The following is a 24,036-nucleotide window of genomic DNA, read 5'->3' as shown; positions in this document are numbered from 1 at the left end:
ATTGAATCAGATCAAGTATTTTCTAGGACTAAGTTCAACTTGGTTAGTATGCTGTGAGTTCCAAAGTAATTTTTCTATAAATACTTTACAGAGAGCGTGGACTATTTTCCCTCACTGCGATAGGAGCTTGCGGTGAAGTTGTTGGATGCTTAATCCTAAATGATACTCCTCCACTTTCACTTGTTAAGGGAATATATGGAAGTGATTGGCTGAAGACAACATTCAAATTTGAACATCTTAATACATGCAACACCCTGTTCGTTCAATTAATTGTTATCAAAGAAGAATACAAAAAACGTGGATTTATTGATATTATACGTGCTGCTTTTCGGGCACTTGCCGACGTAAACCACTTTCTCTTGCTTGTCCCTGAAACTGTTAATTACGGTATGCCTTCCTATAAGTAAAAACAGGCCTTAGATGAATTTGATGAATCACTTCCTGAAAATGTTCTTAGAATGAGATTCGCACATTTTATTTCCTGGGAAATAAAGCCAATATTTTCTAAGCTACCACCTACCGAAGAAGAAGAGTACGAGCTAAAGTGGGATGTTGTTCACTTTATGCGTCGTGATTTCGACTCTGCTCTGCACTGTCGATTGGCCAGGTTAGTAGGTTCGTATAATCAGTACTCAAAAGTGTCAAAGACAATGACGATTTAACACCAATATTCGACTCAAAGAGTAATATTCTCCATAAACTTTACGGGGGTTTCTATATATCCGAGTTAGTGGAAGCCCAAAACAAGGATATGAAGGCAATTGCATTGGAATCGAATAAAACAGGACATGCTGTCGGGTTTATGAACGCCACTACATTATTCGATGCCGAGTTTTTAAATAAAGAATATGATTTGCGTTCCTGCAATTATCTACAGAAAAACGATTTGCGAGATAAATCAAACATGCCAAAACCCACATCATTTTTAGAATTGCACATTGATTTGCCTGTTGCTGATGTTGATTCAACAGAATCCGATAATCTAACCGATGACTCAACGGATAAACTAAAGAAATTACATGCTGATGCCTCATTAATAGCTTTTCGTGAAGAAATCGACCCAGATTCAGGTAAACTTTAATATGCATAAAGAATAAATGAAGTACGCAGAATGTTTATCAGCAATGTCGGCTCTTATTGTTTACTAGATGGTAATCCTACCACATTCTCCACCGATGATCTGCGTTCTACTATTCTTTCGGATTCGTTTTCTGTAGATAAAGACACAAGATTAGCTTACATTTCATCGGGAAATTGGATTCGACGTCATCTAAAAGGATATTTTGGTGTAAACCCCTCTCATGACACTCAACAAAACGCTTACTCTCGTGAAGACAATAATGCATTTGTTATTCAGCTTTACGGTTTGCTTCCTGAATTTGATACGCGGTGCGTTATACTGTTCGAATTTCCGGGACCTGAAAAGACTATTGCCTTTCTCCGTTTTACGCAAAGATGCTTACAACGTGCACCATATGATCAAATTTCTTTGATGTTAGACACTTTTACAACACCCTAAACATAGGTTTCTGCCCTAATGGCTCAGAAAACCACTCCAGAGTAACCGTTAGGTAATAATTCAAATAATAGCCTTACTATCACTCAAATTATTAAGATGAAAAAAATCAGTAATGAATTTTCTAAGACTTACATATGTATGTAGGTAGCAGGTTATAACACTAATCATTCAGTCGAAATAGCCTAGTAGCATGTAAAATCGGCACAAATTTTCAAATTATTTCTTAAATTGGATTTTAGTGCAAAGGACTTTTTATCATTCATGTTCGATCAATTTCCTGGTATTGAGTATGCGGCCATAACAGTTCCACGACTAGATCCAGAAACAACTTTGCTGCAGGAATTTCACGTGAGTTCGACAGTGGTACTGGGTTTCATAAAATTTATGTATTAAGCAGGTTGTGGAATATCTAAGATCCTTAAAACCGAGACCCCAAACCACTTTGATTTAACGTTATTAACGTAATTAAACAAATATTTGACATTTCAATTGGTTGATCAGTGACCTGCGTCTGAAATAACTCTCTATCACAGCATATTTAAGATTATTTTACAACGGCATTGAAATTTTAATAAGATTATTATTTGCAGCGAGTGAAGCCCCGAGTTGATTCCGCAGTTACCCAAGACCTATATGTATATCATCGGGCAAACTTAATAAGGTGGATTTATTTTGAAATTCACATCATACTTCACGCATATAAAGGAAGTGATATGCTAATCGTCCTTTCGTGTTGCAGTGATTTTCAAGTAAGACCAGCTGTCAGAAAAGACCTCTCTGATATTTTGGAGTTGGCCCATCAGATGCATCCATTCGACCGAAAACTTTTGGCAAAAGATGTAAAAAATTACATGAAGTTAGGATGTGAATCGGTAGGTGAAAATGGTTGGAACAACGTAGCAAATGAATTCGTTACTGTAGGATGGAACCGCATTGTTGTGTTACGTAGCGTTGTGCTTGGGAAAAGTCGTGGGCCTGCTTTTTGCTCGAGCCGAAGAGGTATGCATGTCGCAGGAATATTCATTTAAAGAGTTTACTGAAACAATTTAATGAAAGTATTTTCGTTTTGATAGCATATCGATTGGCTGAAGGCTAATTATGATTTGGAAGAATACATATATTTTACACATCACGGAAAACATGAATTTGCTACTTTGATTCACTTTGTATTATCTTTAACTGTTCATTCACGGGCGCGATTTTTTTTGCGTGAAGTAATGCGTCAGTCGGGAAAGACATGTTTCTTCTACCTCATCTATCCACCGTTCGCTATGGACACCGTAAGTCTTCATCGCCGTTTCAATGGCAATGGCCATTTGAATTTAGAGTTGAACACAGTATTAAGGTTCCTATGTGGCTCCATCTATTATCCATATACATGGATTCCTGAATAAAGCGGGCGATTTTAGTGCATATGTTTATCACAAGAATATTCGATAAAGTGTTAGAATTGACTAATAACGTTGAGGCATTACTAATTAAAGGTTGGGTTCGCTTTGGATCCAGATTTTTCGTAGCCCTAACAGCTATATTTTTTAAAATGTTTTGCACTAAACCTCCTCTGAGTCGACCGAACTCCAATCTTATCTTTCGGCAAAATTAAATGTTTCACTTTATTCAGTAATTTATTAACGATCTGAAGTCATGCTCACTCCTTCATTTAACAAGTAAACTATTTGTTGATTTTTGATGAGGAAACCTTAGCCTACAGACGATGGAAAATCAATCAACAGTGGTTTCGGCCACTGCTAAGACTAGATGCTTCCAAAAACCATTAAAATCATCTAAATTTAAAGGAAACGGCTGTTAAATGAATAGGGAAATTTGTTGATTATTTGAAGCTCTTAATTTTGAACTTTATACCAAACAACCTTGATAAGAACTTACATGAGACTGAAAATTAGATGGAGTTGACGTGATTAGGTAGTGGACAACTTACGCTGAAATGCCTATATTCTTGCTAGAAGCTGAAGATGAATACACCACTCTCATGTTTGGGTGATTTCTATGCAGTCCGGCCTCGACGCCAGATTGTGTACCCTTCGGGGTTAGTGAGGGGAGAGAAGGGTCCACAGAATCACACTCTCAGCTGTCCACTCGACGATCCACCGCCAGCCGTCTATCACATCTCCCGCAACTTAATCATGGAGCCCAAGATTGTGCTTAACGCGCGCATTATCGTTGTCGGCGCCTCGTCGACTAGTCTAGCCTTTCTAGAGCGCTTGGTCTTTGCGTAAGTCATTGTTTCATTGGAATACCGATTTTGCCTGCAAATGAATGCTGATGAGCACGAGTATATTTAGTAGGAACGGAATAGGGCGATACTTTTTAAGCTTTAGCTCATTGAGTGAAATAACACTGAAGCGCAGAGGGATTGTATAAGTCTATTCTCTTATAATTAAGGAAAGGCTGAAATCATAGCGATACTGGCCAACACGGTGACAACTGTAGACTTGAATCAAGTTCTATTTCTTGGTTTTCTAAATGATAAACAAGTAGACTTACCCATCGACTCTTCCAACACACTGGTGCGTTAGTAAGCTCATTCCGTCTTTTTTTAGATCACACATCCGTTTCAATAATCTTGTTTTGTTATCTCCTCATGGAATTCTCGGAGACACTGAAGCTTCAGAGAACCATCGTGTCCCTCTCTTCTATCCATCACGGTACGATAGTTGGTGCACAAATTACCTAAGTAAAGCTCGTATAATATCGCACTGCTGCCATCCTTATAAGTAAAGTCAAAGCGGCCGCCTTGGTTCCCATCATTTTATCATCTTTGACTTAAGCTTATTTAACTCAGCATTATCCCTATTTATTTAAGATATCCGAAATACTCTAAGCTATTTTAAAAATTGGCTAGCTAAATATTTTCCGCTGTGACGACTTTCTAAGGGTAAAGCGCATAATTTAAACATCCTTTTCAGTTACGCGCAAGGCCGGTGGCGTCTGGGTCAGATTTCGCTGCATACGTTGGTAAACGTTATTTTGGGTACACTCACGGCAATCGACAGGTGAGGTCGTTCCCTCCGATGCCTAATCCATCGCTAAAGCTTGGACACCAACTCTTCCCTCTTTCATAGAAATCGAAAATTAATTACAATTGATGGGGTCCATGAGATATCATACGACTTTCTCATTTTGTCGCCCGGAATGCAGTACCACCCGCCAACGCCAATCGGGATCGATCCCAAATTCATCGGCGAGAGGAGTCGCAAGAATCCGTGTGAACCCAGTAGGTTGCCTGTTGCGACCACTACCAGTAAATAGCACACGTTTTCCATCCCTCTGGTTTTTGCTCTTTTTAAAGAAAATAACACTGTTATTTGATAAAACAGTACCTGCTGCCTTTTACAACACTCAGCGCAATTAGCTAGCAAAACATTTATCATTCTGGATTATGGAAATGGTGTCAACAGTAAAAAGAAAGTGTTTAAATTCCATATTAGACTGCTTTATTCATCACCTTAAAACCTTATAATGTTTGCGATATATTAAAATGCGAACTTGTAAGGGAAATACCAATAAGTAGGAATGTGAAGGGTTGACAGAAAGTTATCTACATTATTGCTAGGCTTTTGAAGTTTGTTCATCTCGGTTAGATTTTAAATGCAGATGAATTTGTGGATTGATGCCCAGACGGTTCCAATGCTGTTATAACAATTAATGCATAGAGGAATATCCGAGATTATGCAACATCCCATCAACTCTTTATGAGGAATTCAACTCAGTCTTCTGCAGTTAAAGCTTTAGCAGGTTTCATCGCAATGGTTATTTGAATGCGAACCCAGTTCTGTGTGCGGATTTACCTATTGTGCCTTATTTTGTTCACTAGTTGTAATTTCTACCAAGCACAAGGCCTCAAACCTCTTCCTCTTGAACGACGAGAACAGCACCATTGAAGCCATTGAGTATGTAGAGAGGAACCTCATGCCGGATACGTCCAACGAGAGGCAGCTGTCTCGGAAACAAAGTCTTCAGACAGACATGCTTTTGGAGGACCCAAATTCAGAGAAGAAACCCAAACACCGTCCCGAAGAGGGTCCCATAATCATTTTTGGCGATTGTTTGGACGCCTATGCCTGTGTTCATGGACTTCTCCACATGGGAGTCCCTAGTATCCGCATCATTATGATGCACCCTTTCAAGAAAAACGATGTACGTTGAAGATCAAACTAGTGTTTCTCGTAGCTTTTACATTATTGGTATTAGCATAAACAGAGATGTGATTTTGAATTAAAATAAACTTAGCAAAATAAAGAACATGTTAGCTGTCCTCAAAATAAGGTTTGAAAATGTTTCTTAAATGAGCTGACTTAAATGAGTATGGTGCTGGCCTAAGAATGGCACTAGGTGAATTGGATACGAGAAAATACAATAGATATTGGAAGAAAATATATTTGTTCTCTGGTAATGCTTCATTGTCATCCATCTTGAAGACCAACAGCATTGATGAGCTGTCGAAAACCAAGACGAAACCCCAATGCCATTCATTAACGTCTGCATTTGACGATTACGCAGTAGAGACAGTTATCCATGAAGAAATGGAAAACGCTGGGGTCCGCATATTCAAACATTGTACTCTTTTACGCTGGAATGACGACCCAACTTCCGTTTTCGTGGAAGAAATTGAAAATGCCACTTTCATCATTCAGGGAATAGAAAAACGTATTCGATGTGTCGTAAGATAATTTGCTAATTGGTTCCATGTCCTAGAGAATTGTGAAATTGGGTACTTTGTTTTGTAGCATAATGTCTAGCTTTCAATTGCTTGAATCTATTTGAAATTGAAACCTTGTTGATACCTTATGATGGAGTTAAAACCGACTTTACCACTTCACTCTTGTAAGGCAGTAACTTGTTTCTTCATACTTAAGCTTCATTTTGCCTCTTGAGAAGATGGCTGTGATTGGAATTCATTGAATTTCTTAAATACATGCCAATGCACAATGTAATCATGCACACCACGGTTCTCATCCCCATCATTTATTTGATAACGTTAGGAAGTTGCAACTGTAATGTGCTCATTATCATCTCTGTTTTAGGCGTTCTTTTCATTCGTCAACAAGAAAATCGACTACACGTTTTTCAAAGGTAAAACGACATTAACTGTTGTTACGTTGAAACACTGGCAAGGTCATGTCAAAAAAAATGAGTAGTGAGGAATATAGTTAAAGATAGGACTGGTTTTCTCGAAGTGAATTGATGCTATAAACACATGTTCTCCTTAAATAAAATCACCAACGCGCTGCGTAGGTATAATGCCTGAGTTTTGGTGATTCATACAAAACTGTGATCTTTTGTCACGGATAAAGTACCAGTCGGATGAATGTGACGCATTTCCAGTCTCATCTCGCCAGCTCGGGGTGACACCAATAAAATAAAAAAACATTTCATTTCAGAGTTTTTAGTAAATAATCACTGTGATGATGCAATGCACCCACCTTATCATGCTGCTGGAGCGCTTTCATCAGCAATGGAGGCATATGTACATGTGCAACTTTTATTTGCGAATCATTGCAAGGTGCCACCGAGGTCGATAAACGTATTTCACCGTTCAACATGTATCTAGAAAGTGGGATCACTGCGAGTGTTTCATAGCATTAGGAGTTAAAATAAACTCAGTTTGGTTTTTAATGTCACCGAGGCCTTCGAGTGCTGTGGGTTTCTCAGCTGTACCTCGTGTATTTCAGCCGTGAATGACGCCTGTCTGGTTTTTGACAAACAATTGGTGATCGATGCCAACTTCCACACTAGTGACCCTTGCATCCGAGCTGCGGGACCAGCGACGAAATTCCGTCGTATTTACTACAATGACAAATACACTCATGCTCTCTTCAACAGTCTGGAAGTTGGAGAAAAGGTGAACGGATGCTTTCATTTTCTTTATCAGCAAAAAAAAACAAACTTATTTGACCTATTTAAAATAAAAAGGGGACTGGATCGTCTGGTATATACAATGCATGACTCAATTCAGTGTTTATCGAATTTGAGTATTGGCATATGATATTCAGGAGCATTGTAATTAGGCAAAGCATTTATAGCGTATCACTTCTAACAGATTTCGACGTTCTAACACTTCGATTTAAGTACATAACTATCGTTCTACCTCAATGATTGCCTTGAATTTATACCTAAAGTTCCGACGTAATATGGGATGTTTTTTGGTTGTTTTATCGATAAAAATTTCTCGTATTATCGATATCCAACTTAGTTTTATGTTTTGAGAGCAGCCTTTTACACGTTATTAGACTGTGTAATAATCGAACCCAAACCAGAACCATGCTTTGTATCAACACAGTTAGGAGACGCCTTCCTGAAAGAGTTCGATCCGAGCATTGAGATGCCCAAAACTCCGGACAGAGACGAGCGACACTTACTGCCTACGTTCAAGATGCCCCGAGTAGCATACGCCATGCTCCCCGGAGGCTACACTTTCCTCAAGATCTGGGAACCTGGCCACAAAAAGAACCCCCTTCTCAGATTACAAGAACCGGAATTTGTGCGTTTACACCTTGATTGTTCATGAAAGCAGTGAAAGCAGTATCGCCATTCAGTTCAATCAGTGGCATATCTAGATTCCAGTTATTAATGCACATGAATCATTGAAAGTGAGCAGAAGCAAACCAATACTTTAAAAATTGAGTGGGATGCAACTTTATTCGGCCAATTGTAGCACACGATACAATGCATACTGGAATCTCGAAAATCCACTACTGATGTGGACTCTTCTGGAGAGTGACTTTTACCTGAGAGATTGTACTGCTTTTAGGGTAGATCACTGGTTACCGGGGCGGCGGAAAAAGGGACCGGTTACTTCCGCATACAAATAAATGAGATCAACCGAATCTCTCACATAATTTGTCTATCAAGACGGGCAAGATTTCTCCCTTGTTGCCATTTCGAATGCCTAATTTTCAATACTATTGAAGCAATTTTCTCTGCAAAATAGGCCCTTCCAATATCAAATTATGTGAGCCTTTATTCAACGCACGAGCGAGCAGTAAACAACCTGGTAGCGCGATATGATGAGGGATTAATCTCCGATTTCTATTCGTGAGTGATCATCCGAATTCTCTCAGCTTCCAGCACGAATGGGCAAATTATTCGGCATCTAAAAAATCTGGCTGTGTTCAACCCTTCCAAAACACAAAAATTCCCTTTTATTGTAGGTTCTTTGATGAGCCATGGGCAATGGCCCTCTTTCACGACCGTTTCGAAGAACTTAAAGAGGAAATCCATGAACTCGGCTGCAACGCTAGGGTACGAAAATTACATGGCGTTCGGGTTAAACATCGTACGTGTGATTTAAATAACCTCTTTTCTTCAGGAAAAGGGAGCAGTGCCGCTTGTTGACTTTATTCGGGCATTCCAAGAGCCCTGTGAGAAGGTGAGTTCATGCACCAAACTTCAAAATACGCCTCTTCCCAAACAACTCAACTAAGAATCAGAATCTTCATAACTCAAATAGTCAATTTAATGTGTTTTGCCATCATAGACTGGTTGTGAAAGCCAATTCTGTACTCTAACATAGTAACCTCAAAAACCATTAAAACTCTTGGGTAATGATCCTATAATATTCCAACTAAACTTGTTTCAACTTCTAACAATTGAAGCTTTACGTAAAATACAATAATTTTTCTTGGATTTATAACAGATGTCAAAGGAAACATTTGAGAGAATCCACTACGAGCATCTTTCAAAAGGTCATAAATACGAAGTGGAGAAGAAAACCATCAGCTTCGTTGCTAACAATTACGACCTCCTGCCTATGTACGCGAAACCAGATATGGTTAAGCAGGTCCGTTAGAAGATTCTCCATTTCAGCGAGGTGCAAAATGCCATTGAACATAATGAAAAAACTGAACACCTTTAGCAGTATAGCAGGGATATGCTAGTACAGATGTATGCAAGATAATCACATCACACGGCCTTAAAAATACGGTTGTACTAATAGTGGTCCATTTCCACAATAAGAGGAACTGCGATATTCCAAACATTTTTTTATAAAAAAACGTGTTTAAGAAGTCAGAGAGAAACTCACTAAACAGCGTTTTGAAATACAAAGTTTCTGCGCTCAAAAACGAGTAAGTAAACGCTGTATAACGAAAGCTTTAACTCATCTTGAGGTACTTGTCTAAGGGACCAGTACTTGAGGTAGAACGAGTTGGGTGTGCAACTCTTTTTGTTCTGGTACTGGGTGATTTTGAGGAGCTTGGGTTTGGTGAAGAAAATGTTTCTTTGACAGCATCCCATACCGTCTGCCGACTCAAGCAAGTATCCAAGTGTTCATTCATCTAAACAAATGATAGAACGTTAGGCCGTCGTGTGTCATCCTTTAAATTGTCTTGAAAACGTGAATTATTCAGAGTAGTAATACTTTGAGCAACAAAATGTTCAAATAATTTGTTATAGGAAAACGAATCAATTCCACGGTTGCCGAATGAAAAAATACACCATATGGCATACTTGGCGCACGAAAATGGATTTTTGATATAGAGATGGTTGTTCCTCGTTAATATAGACATAATTGAGTAGGAGCTCCGCAAAAACGCACCTCTTCAAGATCTTTGAGCCGTATTTGTTTAGAGCAAACAGGGCAGGTTGCGGAGGTGAACCCTTGGGCTTGTGTAGCAAATGATTCCTTCCCGCTAACAAGTGGCAGAGACCGTTGTACAAAACAATCCTCGGGAACTTCCTGTAAACATTCCAAGTAGCACAGAGTAAAGTGTTTAGCCACTCACTACTTATTTGACGGTTAAAAGTTTTCCATGATCACTAAAAGACCAATGATGATATCATGTTCAAGTGGTTTAATCAATTTCATTTAAAAGAAAGCACACCTACACAATCGGGTACGAAGTAGATGTGCGTATGGTCTACACATTTCAGTAGTCCATTAAAAGCTGATCGCTTCATCTCCTGCTTAGGGTACTCGTGACTACTTGATTGATAAGCGCACACTAAAAGCGCGCCCATGCTACTGCATGCCTCTTCAAGAAGAGCAAGCGGACAGATTTGAAATAAGCCCAGCGCAAACTGTTAGGCTCATGAACGAAAAGTGCCTTGGACTAGGAGCATTTATAGTCATTTAAAATGTTCAGTTAATTTACTTGGCAGGAAACATCTTCAGGTTCCGCAAAAAGCTGAAAAGGTATACCATTTTACTCCAAAATCTATAATATTGCTCACAGGTGCCAAAAATGACTGAGGCTCTCCACTCAGTACTTCGCATTATCTGTGCACTGAATAATCATAGTATCCTTAAAAAATTGAAGATTTCACGCAAATCACTGACTAAGTAGTAAGTAAAAAAGACAACGGATGCTAGTGAAACGCAACTGCTACTCATATCTGCAACTCACAGCTCAGTGTTCGTCATCTACCCACATACAAATTGGTACCCGAAGGGCGATCAACGAGAGCAGCTCCAATAGAAGGTCGCATAATGCATCACAACACCTCTACCTTCGAATGGGGGCGTTGCTCGACATTGCGTAAGCTATCAACCCCCGAACCCTCGACTAGACCCAAAATCTTTGCCCTTCCATCATTCGAAGGAATGGTATGCATAAAAGTTTATCGATAAACCCTGAAACAGGCCCTACCTCGACCACCCACCTTAGTAGGATGCCTCGAAAACCCCCTTATGGAAGATAGTACCGTTCCTCTTTTGTACAATGAGACACCGCATTTAAACACAGTTGTGTAATATGTAAATAAATCCAAAAGATAGAGCTATGTAGCTACAGCAAAGGCTCGACTTAATGCGGTGTCAGAAACATAGGAGAAAAAAACAGGTATAGCTCGATTGCATAAGGCCCATACTTCAAGTAATCGACTACTCGAACCTTCACTAATCCGCAGTCCAAAAGGTGCGGGTCTTAGAGTAAAAATAATGACAGATCAAAAGTACACGGGGGCACCACATATCAACGTCAGACAGAATTAGAAGCAAGTCGTTTTAGGCCAGGTGCTCTGTACTCTGATCCATCAAGTCACCCGATCGAAGAATACCGAATGAATTCACCTCAAGGACAATGGTAATTTCAGAAATCGTGTTGGGAAATCCCATTAAGCACATAATTTAGATGAGAGAAAACTCAAATACATCATCTATTGCGGCGAAATTGCAAATTTATTAAATAAGTAGTCAAAGTGCCAAGAAAGAGGAGATCAAAAGGTGTGGCGTACGCAAATAAGGCATGGATTTGACAAATGCGCAATTCGAGAAGCACGTCAACACGAAGTTATCTATTGATGTAACCATCTATGTACATTTTTGGCTGGGTGGTAAGATAAACCTACCATTTTTCAAGTGGTGTCAGGGTCAACAATACCCAACTTCAATCCTTTTATAACGAACATGACTGCAACTATTTCAGACTTTCCGTTTTTATAAATACAATAATTAGAAGGAATCTACTTCGAAGTAATTTTGTTGCCACTCGCATTGATGCCTACCATGATGAGCAGTGCCCTAATTAATTCCATGAGCTATAAGAGAAAGCAATTAAAGGCGGACAAGAGTGGGAATTTGGTTGATATTTCCATGGGCTACAATTGGCGTGTCGATTGGTACTACAGTCTTAGACGCACTAACAAACCCTAAACAATTCCCACAAAATCGTTAAATGTTATCAATTGAGTCTTATCAAAGTACTTCAACTTAAGTAATACGACTTACAATTTCAAATACAATATTATTGAACGGATCAGATGTTCAATTGGATAAGCCTATTTGTGTATCAATTAATGTTCATCTACCGCATGGATTTTAGACACAAACAAGTAAAACATCTCTTAACCATAAAGTCAAAAGATATTGTTTAGGTGCTCCATTTCGTACACGAGATCCTACGTAAGAAGCTTTGAAAACTCATATAACGGATTTAATTAAAAGTATTTTTAGTCGTAACAGATGCTGAAGTGGTTCTGATAAGATACGCTACATTACACTGATGACTATGCTTCCATCGCAAACTCACGGCTGAAGTCACCAAAGGATCATCATCATCAGGCTCCATGGTTTCATCGCCTTGAAATCCTCTGTTAAAAGCGGCCTCAAGCGTTTCTTGTCGAAACTGCTGACACATTGCAGAGGGAACCAGATTTGAAACTCGAACGCCTAAAGTGTAGAGAATTAATGCAACTAGGCATTGGTAATACTTTTCAAATCTTGTAATAAGTATATTCTGCCGAAAATTGTGGAGGTGTAAATGAACACTTCTTCTGCCTCTTAAAAACAAAGGAGGTAATGCAATCGACAGCATGTACGAAAACCTGCATCGACCATAATCCAACGTGTATGCAAATCGAATTCATACAAAAAATAGGGTGGAAAATTTACTTTGCTCTAGGAAGACATCTACAATGGGGGTATGAAAAGGGCTGGAGGAGAAACTAGGCTGCACTAGTTGGTGACTGAAGTGCTCTGGGAAGTCAAAGGCTATGCTATTTATCAAATTACGTCAAAAATGTAGCAGGTAGGTGGGTATAAGCAAAATTACCCATCAGTCTAAGAGTGAGGACCTTCGAATTTTCTGCCAACTCCGCCTTCATCTCGTCCCTGAGGATCTCCGAAGCGCACTGAGAGATGATTGCAGTGGTGCAGGTGTAGTCGGGCAACGTTTGCGATCTCGACCGAACTTCAAAGGTACTCAATTTAAACTTCATGGTCACCGTTTTACCCTTTGGGTGAAAATGGCATAAGAAGAGAGTTTAGCAAAAAAGCCCCTCAGAGTGAAATTAAAACGTATGTGAAGTTGCAAAGGCTAAAGTTATACCAAACCAATGTTTACAATGTTGTGGCCAACGGCAACTACTAAGAAAGTCCTAAAGACTTCCTACTGTACCAACAGCAAAAGTCTTTTGAGAAGGGGATTTCAATTATTATGCACAAATGTAAACAGTGAGCATAATGAAGAAAAGGTAAGAGTTAGTTGCTATTTGAGTAATGTTTGTAACCTATCCACGTGAACAAATCATCACACTTAACTGGAACCAGTTATTTGCACATATTCCACTAGCATTACGCAAAATACTTCAAAATGCCAAATTAATTAGTAGGAAGGGATATTTGTTAATGAAAATATTGACTAACTGACTGATCAAGGTTATAACCATCGTTTAATTATGAAAATGATTTAAGACTAAATTGAAAAATTAATCATTCGTTGAAATAAACAACCCAGAACTTTTAGGATGCTCCTGAACTGTTTGTGCCCAATGATCACATATGAGCGCTTAAAGGTTTCTACCCGATGCTGCAATAAATTATCCTTGAGTCTCGGTATCAGAGCACACTTTGGCGATCAAACAAACACGTGACAATACATGAGATGCGCGGAAGACTTGCCCAATTCATTTGCCTATTCCGATGCGTTTATCCTAAAAGATACTCGTTAGCTCCCAAGAATGAGCGTGATTTGAGGTGAGTACAGTTTAGGCAAGCATCGCAAACCCTATAAGCCAATAGGGTCGAAAATTGATGTTGCGTTTCTGAAGACTGAAATGCCTGGATTCCGCAAAAATGACGATGAGATTGCAATGCTACATCTAGTGCTTGTAGGTAGCTTTGGTGGGTTGCCATCAAAAATCTAACGGATGAGAAGAAATTTTGTTATTTAGTAAGTTACCTCTAGTTAGCAATGCATCCACATGACTTAACGTCCACACATTAGACAAACCATGATGGCAGACTGACAACAAACCGACCGCACTTTTAACATTAGCTTCCACAAGGTAGCTCAAGTCGATGGATACTTGCTAAGGTTTATACATATGATTCTAGAATTGCATGCAAGGGTCAAATGGCCCTTGGGAGGTAGTCACGCCAAAGAACCCAAACTTAAGCGCACGGCAACTTAACACCTACGACATTGCATTTCACATTACCATCTCATTCCAAATAAGATTAATTCCGCTACAGTAAAGCGTGTGGTATCCTCTCATTGTGAAAAAATTTCTTGTTTTTATTGGAAAAGTGGCCGCAGAGAACCTTTTGAGCAATTATTGTTTGCTACAAAACTGGGCATATAATTAAGTCGATGATAACTTGTCTCCAACTGAAATGGCATAACGCCTAGAAAATGCCGATGCGATTACAAGACGAAAGCAATTTAACGGGGAACTAGACAAGGTGCTCGAAGCTAAAAACTGTGATTTTTGAGCGTTTAAATATCAGTGTTCCTACTAACAGGACCATCCGAGGTAATAAATCTCCGACTTTTCATTTTTATCTGTCAGGGAATTCGCTCACATTACACTAGATCAAGGAGAACTGGTATTCACGATTACTTTCTGAGCGCAGTAAAGTTACCTACCTGAACGTGCGCCTCCTTCATGTCGTTAACAAGAGATAAGCACAATTGCCTGCATTTAACATGAAGGATTCCCGGATCAGCGCAATCGTGGAAAGTTCTAAAACCATTTAATAGGTTACATCACCGAAAAGTCATAAATATTAATCCCAGTGACGGTGTGCAGCACTTCGAATTTGTCTCGGAGGGTTACGCTTTACTGCTAAAGTATACTAACAATAAAACTGAGGGTTGAAGATGCGTACAGTTTAAAAGTACGATCACTAAAAGGGTAATGCATTATCGGTGTGAAAGTAATGTCAAAATGTAAACAGACCCGAGAACAGTAATATAACAGTTTGAAGTGCAAAGTACATCATTTTCCAGTATTTCACGGTCCAACGCTATGAGCACACAATAAAATAAACATCACTTCAAAATTATAAAGCATATCAAGCTCACAGACTTAAAATGCTAATTTGAGGACAAAGTTATTACCAGACTGTCTAGATTATGCGAATGTGAAAGGGCGAAATGCAAAGTTTGATACCACTTGGGGAATAAAAAAGACAAGTAAGTGTAAGTTGTATGAGCTAACGAACTTCGACTTTAGTACGAAACTGACAAACGATTTTGGAAATAATTTAAGTATGACATGTTGTGAGAGTAGCGGAATACGAGCGGAAGTACGTACGATGGAAAACTGAAAAACCTATTTTCAAAAAGAAAGGAACAAAATGCACTACATATGATCATAGAAGTTGGTAGTAGGATGATAACGAACACCCCAATTAATGAGTATGAAAGAGACATTTGTGTGGCACGAAAATTTTTTGGATGTTTCGACTCAGTTAGGTTTGATTTTACAGCCAAAGCAGACTGAAAACACTGTATTTTGTTTCATCGAGAAGGTTTGCACTTAGCCTTAGACACAAAGGACAAAAGACAGAGGTGGAGCTAGTGAAAGCCATTAGCAAAAGATCCAAGCTACTATTGGGGATGAGGTGGAAAGATGAAAGATAGAAGGCCCCAGAAAAACCACAACCCACGAGCGAAGTAAAGCACGAAGAAGATACCAATGGTAGGTGAATCGACACACCTTTCGATGCCCATGCTCTTCTGACAGGCGCCTCGCAAGTAGGTGCCCCCCATTGTCGCTGTCGCTGAGGCCGCGGGACCGACCCAGTCGTCCTCGCTATGGCCCAGCGAGATGCGCATATAGTAGGCTAGGCCGATGTGCGAGACGAGATGGAAGAGGGCACCGCGCCGTTTACGTAGGTCTTCGATGCGCTCCACACCAAAGGCCCTCAGACGACACTCCGTAACGTGGCCTATGCCGGGCACCTGTGCGGAATTAGCAATCACCCAGGAACGTCTAATGTCGGAAAAGTCACAAAGCGTGCAGTTCAGCGCGTCTTTTTATTCCATCCCCTTGGGGTTATGAAGTGAACGCGCACAAAATTAGTAACTACCGATTTGGGTTTAAAAGAGTATGGAATCGAAAGGTCTTAACAGTAAAGTGGTTCTGCAGGTAAATGCACTCTTAAGTGAAGAATCTCAGTCCACTTGACTGTCTAAATGCGCTTGAAATCTTATGAAACATTAATAAGCCAGCCACGATCACACAGACCTTGAGACACAATATCTAGGAATTATAAATTATTTATTACAAATACTAATATGATTGATTTATTACTGTTGATTTATCGATATGGGGCAACGTGTTTTATCTATGGAGTCCGCTACTCGGACTCAGACAGCACATAAACCACACGCAAATTACATATTGAACAGCTGGTTAACAATTCCCACTACCACCTAAAAAGATTGACTAGCCACAAGCCAAGATTGAATTTCGAAGACCTCCACGACAGAAGTTACGTGAAGCTAAGCCCGGGTGCATTATGCACAACTGAGGCGATGAGGACAAAAATACAAAATATGAACGTCATCAGCAGTGCACACGTAAACTATAGGTCGTATTCCTCAAAATCAGGCGAGTCGCACACCCTAGAAACTGTCCATAGGGCCATTAACCTAAGCATCGCTCGACGGTAGGTGGGTATCCGCGCCCGGTGTGCTACCTTACTGAAGTTGTTACCGGCCTGCCATGAAGAACAGTTCCATTAAAAAATTAATCGTTTCGAAAATATCGGACTGAACGAGTAGGAAATCTACCGGTTATGCTTATTGTGAGCATTATTTTTATTAACAATTCACTATCGAGAAGAAGTGTTGATTTCATTAATGATCCTTTTTTACCTATTACACCAAATTCAGTTAAAGAAGCACTTCTTAACGCAAAATCTATTAAAAATGAAAATAGGCTCTTCGAGATCAATCGTTAACAAAGTTCAACTGATAATTTCTAATAGAAATAAGACCATTTTTTGAAGCAATTAATACTTGAGAGATATCAAACTTTGCACCTCAAGTAAAATCTCAGTTTAGCTCGTTACGAAGTTTGACCGTCCCTCCACTGAAATAAGGGTTCCCATGTAAATAGACATGACTTGGGAGCTATAATTTAAAAATAACGGACTATTCTTATATGGTTGTTAAATAACAAAACTGCATCTGCGGCTAACGCACTAACGCTAACCCAAAAAACCCCAAATGCTCTCTTCTTTTACGGTTAATGAATATGTGCTCTGCATAAGTCATTCAAGCGTAGTTTTAACTTACTTATTGCGCTAAGCAAAGCAAGAATACGTGGATTTAACCTGAAATCAAGGCGATGTTGCACTACACCAAAACTATACATTTGTTTTCAGCTATTTTAGTGCCAATATCTTGCTGTAAGTTATGCAGGCATTTGGTCCTCAAACTACACTTTTAAGCAGCGTCTGAGGTCGACAAAGATGTTGAAGAGGAAAACGACTTTGAAAGGATTAAGCAGATCTAAGTAGTGTGACTTTCAAGGTGTAATTTGTAGGTTAAAAAGGCAAACAATTACTTATGTGCAAAGTTTAAGCATGAAAATAAGCCTGTTTACGGTATGAGCAATTTTTAAGCTTTGAAGCCACAGCAATTCGGGTTTTCTGGCTCCAAGTTCAAATCATAGATGAATGAACTTACCTTTCTTATGGGAAGAGGGGATATAAATGTTTCAACAGCTTCAGCTGTGGGCTCAACGAAAAACTGTCCATTTGGTTTGTTCCAATCGGAGGCGATTTTAGCAATGAGGGAATTGGGCGCGATTCCTTCAAAAAAGGCATAAAAGAAAGAAAGAGAAAATAAGTGCAATAATACGCAAATCTAATAGGCTGCTGCACTTTTGTTATCATACAGTAATGGTCGTCAAAATTGCAACACACAACCACTTACCAAGGATTGGTGACAGTCGCGGTTGAGCCAAAGCAATGTGTTCCGGAAATTTTGCAAAACAACTATTAATAGTATTCATTTCTGTCATGAGAAAATTGGAAATGCAACCATTGTAATATTATTTGATGGTCGAAATATGTGGTCGTGAAAAATTACAGGCCAGAAAAAGGCAAGATCATGCAGGATATAATGGCATTCACTGAAAATTGATGTCAGTTATCAAAATATTCAAAGTGAACATTACTCCGAAAAGACGGGATTGTGAACTTTATGAATTCGACCATTAGAGTACTACGAATCTTGAGAGGGTATTTTAAGCAACGCTCTAAAAACATTCAGAAAGTTGAGAAAGGGAACAAGTAATTGGGATCCATTTTTTTCCGAGGCACCATGGAACTGACCGGCGCTACAGGTGAGACGGGTCGCACAGAACACTCGGAATCTCATTTCACGAACAGCCTCTTCTGCACTCGTCCCAAACACACGCGGGCCAGATCTGATCAGCATTCCACATAGCAGACACGTTGCGAGCTCTTCATCTTTGCCGACTACGAGGGAGACGATGTTGGAGGGGGCGTCACGATTGCTGTTGCCTTCCTCCGCAGCGGAGAGCTTAGTGGGGGAATTCGAAGCTGATGAGGTAGTTAACAGATCAGCGACGCCAGAGTCTTTGGTAGCCTTAGCACATCTAAATAAAGGTGATATAAGGGCCTGAACAGTATCAGCTAATTAGGACGTTTTAAAACAGCAAGGAAAATAAAGGTCCACCAAACCTAAGACAGAATTAAAAAAATAAGCATCATAAGATGTCACAGCAACGTTTGGTGCCACACTGCGTACGAAATGAAAAAAAGCCATTATTCTAAGAATACTTTGAGTCTACATGAACATAACATATCAACGAGCAAGTGAAATAAAAGTGAAATACACTCATGGAAATTGCTAGTAATTTGAGTGGCAATCTTAAAAAAAATGAGCTACCGTAAAAAGATGATCCGTTTCACAATAATAAGCTTAAAAACAAATAATGAATTGTATGAGCTGAGTAAGGACATTGGAAGATGAATTGAATTCGAAAAAAACCTTGACATTTGTGAAAAAAACGATAATTTAGGCTGATACAGAACGAGATGATAGTTTTGAAGTGCGAGTATCGTACCGACAGACAAGCATGGGTGTCTTGGGTGCCGCCCGCGGCCAATAAGTGCGTTTTGCGGGTGGCCAATCAGCGCGCTCCTTTAGGTGCTGGGTGATGTTCAAATAAACCTCATCTAGACTCATCACGACGAGTCCAGGGGGTCCGCTCTCACAGTACTCCACGAGGACAGCACGCACCGCCCGACTGACTTCGGTGTACTTGACAAAGTCTGGCGGTACGATGGTCAGTTGAGGACACAGTTTTTTGCCTAGGAAGCCCGGCATTGCAGCTCGCACACCAAACCGACGCGCCAAGTAGTTGCTTGTCGACTGCAAAAAATTCAAAACTGCGGTTTTGACGTCGCAGATATACACTATTCCATGCATCAGTGACGAGTGTGAGTGGAAGGCCTACCCTTCTTAATCGGTCCATAGCTGAAAAGCCAATAGTCTTTGTCTCAGAAACAAAAATAATGTTGAATATCACGAAAAACCAAGATGAATATAAATGCGAAGTGCAGCTGTCCAAACCACACCCGTGAAAGCGCTGTGATAACTCTCGGAAAACATGATACGCAAATGGCTTCATGCAATTTCCAGTGTTTTAAGTCGAAATCGTTATGCATCCTAATTGAGTGCCACGCAACATAAGAAAATTTTGGAATCACTAGTTCCCAAAAACCGGCTTAATTTAGCACAGGTGCTTCGACTGGAAAGATACTATTGACAGTCGCCAGAATGAAGGATATTTTGAGCATGAAATGTGACTAGCATTAGATATTATTACCAAGACAGATTTCACATGGCCGATTGTTAGATCAAACACATGATCTTTTGCTGAAAACGAGTTGATTCTAGTAGTTACTCAAAGATGATATCAGCCCATCAGACACGGAACACTCAAAACTAGGAATACGACTGTGATCAGGATGAAAAAACCCTAATAGAAGATTGACAAGATCCTTTTAATGTAAAAATGAATACACTTGAATATGATTAGATAAATAACGTTAGGTCACATATAGGTCCGTGACCTGTGAGGAAACATGATGCGACTGCTAATCTAACCTAAGCTATTGGCAGCCGGAGCTGACTATTTTTGAATAAAATTTGGCAAATGTGCCAGCTATGAAAACTGATTTTGCCGTTCAGGTATGACCGAAGTTGGTAACAGCATATGAGGATATATGCACAATTTAAAATAATTCTGTGGGCTTGAAAGCTTTAACCAAAATTGGGTACGTTTTCTGAAGGCGCAGCATTGGTGCAGTTGAGCATATACTTCCTTCTACTAAATCCCAATTTGCATCACACCTTTGCTGCTATTAACGCTTTCTTTGGCCAGTAAACTAGAACAGCCCTTTCGTGCCCAAACAGTAACGGATGTTTCGTGGCTGTAGTAAATGCTACACAGTAACCACAATCCTAATGAGAAGAAACTGATGACCAACGAAAGAGATTTTGATTTCCACACATTTGAATCTCTGCTGTAAATACATGAAAGATGTAAAGTAAGCGCATTTGAATCTGAACCGCTTTCGACCGCATCACTTCGATAAACGTATTTATTCGTAAATTAATAAATACACGCACTTATGGAGATGATTATTAAACGTATTTCGCCAACAAAACACGACCTCAGCTGACAAGACTAGCATGCATTTATCCCACGGTATAAGTAGGACTCTCGAAAAAGGAAACTACCGTATATAAAAATGAGTCGATTCACATACGGTTCCATATTCATATGCTTATCAATCATACTTTGAAATCACATTCAATTTCAGGATGAAGCTCGCATCGGCTCAGCCACGCAAAAAACAAACTTTTGGCTCCGTTGGGAGAAGCAAAGGATGAAACATGCCTCGACTGTGATATGTTTAGATTAATGGTATTACATACGAGAGCGTGTAAACCGATTCTTCTTGTGGCACAGATATCTACATTACTTTAAAAGAGGAGCCAACAAAAGCTGTAGTGTGTAGATTATTTCCATATACGGTTTAAAACTTAAGCAAGCGTTCAATTGGAAGATGGAAATAGTACAATGTTTTACCAACATGCTCTGGCTACCAACAGCCAGGGGTTTAAGGCGAAGCGACGGATCATCCCGCATTTCCACTGCCGCGTAGAATGCATCCATGTCGATGTGAACAATGCACCTGTCGAACCGCCTTTCAGTGCAGTAACTCCGCAGCAGTTTGTCAGCCTACAATGAGGAAGTGGAAGTGACCAGATTTGATGTTTTGCGGTTCCTAGTACAAATAAAGAGGAAGAGTAAAGGCAAGTGCTTGTCTACCCAATCGAATGGTCCAATAACTCACTGAATCGAAACAGGAGCGAAATGAAAAACGTTTCTTTCATGTGTCAAATAATCAACAGTTAGGAAAGATTGGCAACCAATTAAGGGAAATTTGCGCATATGACGACAATTAGATAAGTTTTTTATAACTGGACCCACTTGCAAGCGTTTACAAAAGGTGAAGGATTGGTCTAAAACTACCAGTACATTCTTTTAGATTATTTGGTCGCAGCTTATATAGAGACAGTACATATATATATATATATATATATAAGGGAGCTATACTCAGATGTAATAAGACTAAATCCATGAAGTAAATGGAAAAAACACTCCATCTATAGCGGTTTTCTGCTCAAAAATAAGCATTAATTGGAAAATCTATGAAGGTGGGTACTTTTATGACGATTTGCCCCAAATTTCGGCACTTTCTGCGCACATGACCGAGGAATTTAACAACGAAAATAATCGAACCAGCTCTGATCCCATTTTATTAAATTGAGTTTTGTCAGCGTGAGGGGACACAGGCAAATGCTTCTATACGCCCAACACACCAAAGCCATAAAATAGGCTGGATCAAGTACGGCTTTCAAGACGGATTTGGGAATTGAATATCAAAACACCACTAAAAAGTTGTTCGTCTGGTTGCATATGGCATTTGATGTTAATTAAAAGGCAGCGATCTCATCTGCATGCGAGAAGTAATGTGTCACATTCCTTTCAAGTGAAACTCGTACCTGATTGAGGCCAAAATAGCAGTTCAGATAAAAGCTGTTAATTTAAAATTAGCAAATGGTCATAATAGCACTGCAAGTCAAGCAGACTGTCAATCGAATTCGTGGTCCATGATTCAACAAGGATAGGATTTCATATTTATGTACAGCTTCCTAAAAAGGGAGTTATGGGGCCAATGCCTCCACCTGAGAAAAGCTATGGGACGCAAAAACTGAACATAGTTGGTGCAACACCAAACACGAAAAAGCCAAAAAAATGTCAGAGCAACTAATTGCCTGACGTTAAATTATATGTAGAAAATGGCTAATGCGCGCAGCATTCTTATCCGAATGCCGTCTGTTTGATCATGGATGAGACACATATATGTACGCTACGCAGAGCTTACATCCTTCTCACCCGCGTCAATTTCTTCCTTAGTCAGAGACCGAAGTTTTGCTAGCTTCCTTGCAACTTGTTCCTTCAGAATGGCACCACGTCGCACCTCATTTTCATAAAATTTGGACCCTAAGGAAAGGTTTGGTGCATTAGTTTATACTCAACGGTAATCGCTAGCTTACTAACGGCAAAAAATAACAGCTGGTGTTTTTTGGTAGATGACTGCTATTTTCTTATGACCGCAACGTGTTAGGGAATGTTTGCCATGTTAATGATTTATAATGGAAGGTATGGAGACTGGAAACGTGCAGTACTTCGGTACAAATTTCAAAGAACATTACTGTAAGGAAAAGCTCAAAATCTAACTAGAGGGGAGTGAATACAGTCCAGATTCTCAGTTACTGGAGTTCACTACAAAGACGCCAGCATCTTACGTTAACATTGAAATTAAGTGTATCTGTGGCGGATCGACCTCCTGTTCTATCATCCACAGTGCTAAAGGGTGGAAATTCCTTACTGCTCAAACTCAAAGGAGAAAGTTAATAGCTAACAATTACACCGCATTCTTGAGCATCACGCAACGGATCTAACCCCAAAACATAGATTCCACTAGCTGCTGAAGCAAGGGGAAGGATCAGGAATCAATACAAAATAGATCGTTTATAGCTTACCCTTGGAATTATCTTCGATAATTTTGTCAATCGTCTTAGCGTCGAGACCCTCCATGCCGGCTTTGTACAAATTAATTCCTCGCATGCTGTCAAATGTCTAAAAGCACAGATTTGCAGCCTACCAATAACGAAAAGCATAAATTAGGCTATTTGAACCTTATTTTCACTTTTCGAGAAGGGGACGTATCCCATAACAGCCAACCTGTGTACAAAAGACTAAACTACCTTAAGGCCGCATTATGAGAAGGATTGGCCACAGTAAAAAAATCCACAAGCAAACCATGAATATTGATCACTACAGCGCGATCAAGAATACTGAGAGGATCTATCAATAGAAGTCTAACGCTTCGCATCACTAGACCCATGAACATAGCCCATGGAGAGCGTAACCATGAGAACCAAAGCGGGAATATCTACCACCGTCCCTCAAGCACACTTTGATGCGAAAACAAACTCAGAAATTGAAAATATGACAGCATCCAGGTATCGTGCCATAGCATGCGCCCTAATAAGTATAGTATCATGGTAAGAAGAACGTATATTCAGTTCTCACACCCTATCAAAATAATGGCAGTAAATGACCAAGACGAATACGGACATACTTCCTTTCAAAGGCACAAGTGTAAAAAGTTCGGTAGACGAGGATAATTCAGACAATTCGCTAAAAAACAT

At 39.6% G+C, this 24,036-nt stretch overlaps 3 protein-coding genes across 3 annotated transcripts; 2 read left to right on the top strand and 1 right to left on the bottom strand. All coding sequences in view use genetic code 11, as the record gives it.

Moving 5' to 3' along the window:
• Positions 1 to 458: 458 nt before the first annotated feature.
• On the top strand, positions 459 to 9,329 carry EGR_01382 (hypothetical protein; the record flags this gene model as incomplete). The annotated part of the gene is made up of 19 exons (XM_024490631.1): positions 459 to 607; positions 640 to 1,070; positions 1,149 to 1,389; positions 1,759 to 1,867; positions 2,441 to 2,518; positions 2,593 to 2,799; positions 3,484 to 3,752; positions 4,081 to 4,185; positions 4,447 to 4,533; positions 4,603 to 4,754; positions 5,355 to 5,677; positions 5,959 to 6,201; positions 6,565 to 6,613; positions 7,213 to 7,382; positions 7,821 to 8,021; positions 8,472 to 8,575; positions 8,692 to 8,782; positions 8,850 to 8,909; positions 9,177 to 9,329. 19 exons carry the CDS (start codon positions 459 to 461, stop codon positions 9,327 to 9,329), a joined length of 3,222 nt encoding a protein of 1,073 aa, XP_024354955.1.
• A 990-nt stretch (positions 9,330 to 10,319) lies between these two features.
• On the top strand, positions 10,320 to 10,824 carry EGR_01381 (hypothetical protein; the record flags this gene model as incomplete). Its single annotated transcript, XM_024490630.1, has 3 exons — positions 10,320 to 10,374; positions 10,624 to 10,673; positions 10,714 to 10,824. The coding sequence occupies 3 exons, from the start codon at positions 10,320 to 10,322 to the stop codon at positions 10,822 to 10,824; spliced, it is 216 nt and encodes a 71-aa protein (XP_024354954.1).
• Positions 10,825 to 12,411: 1,587 nt separating this feature from the next.
• EGR_01380 (DNA polymerase kappa) lies at positions 12,412 to 24,036 on the bottom strand (the record flags this gene model as incomplete). Its single annotated transcript, XM_024490629.1, has 12 exons — positions 12,412 to 12,647; positions 13,030 to 13,210; positions 14,845 to 14,941; positions 15,920 to 16,164; positions 17,899 to 18,023; positions 18,549 to 18,835; positions 19,307 to 19,614; positions 21,341 to 21,493; positions 22,704 to 22,822; positions 23,365 to 23,450; positions 23,801 to 23,912; positions 23,967 to 24,036. 12 exons carry the CDS (start codon positions 24,034 to 24,036, stop codon positions 12,412 to 12,414), a joined length of 2,019 nt encoding a protein of 672 aa, XP_024354953.1.

Source organism: Echinococcus granulosus (assembly GCF_000524195.1).
Source record: "Echinococcus granulosus chromosome Unknown EG_S00005, whole genome shotgun sequence".
In the NCBI taxonomy this organism is placed as follows: domain Eukaryota; kingdom Metazoa; phylum Platyhelminthes; class Cestoda; order Cyclophyllidea; family Taeniidae; genus Echinococcus; species Echinococcus granulosus.
Note: the sequence above shows the minus strand (reverse complement) of the source record. Positions and strands in the feature narration are given on the sequence as shown.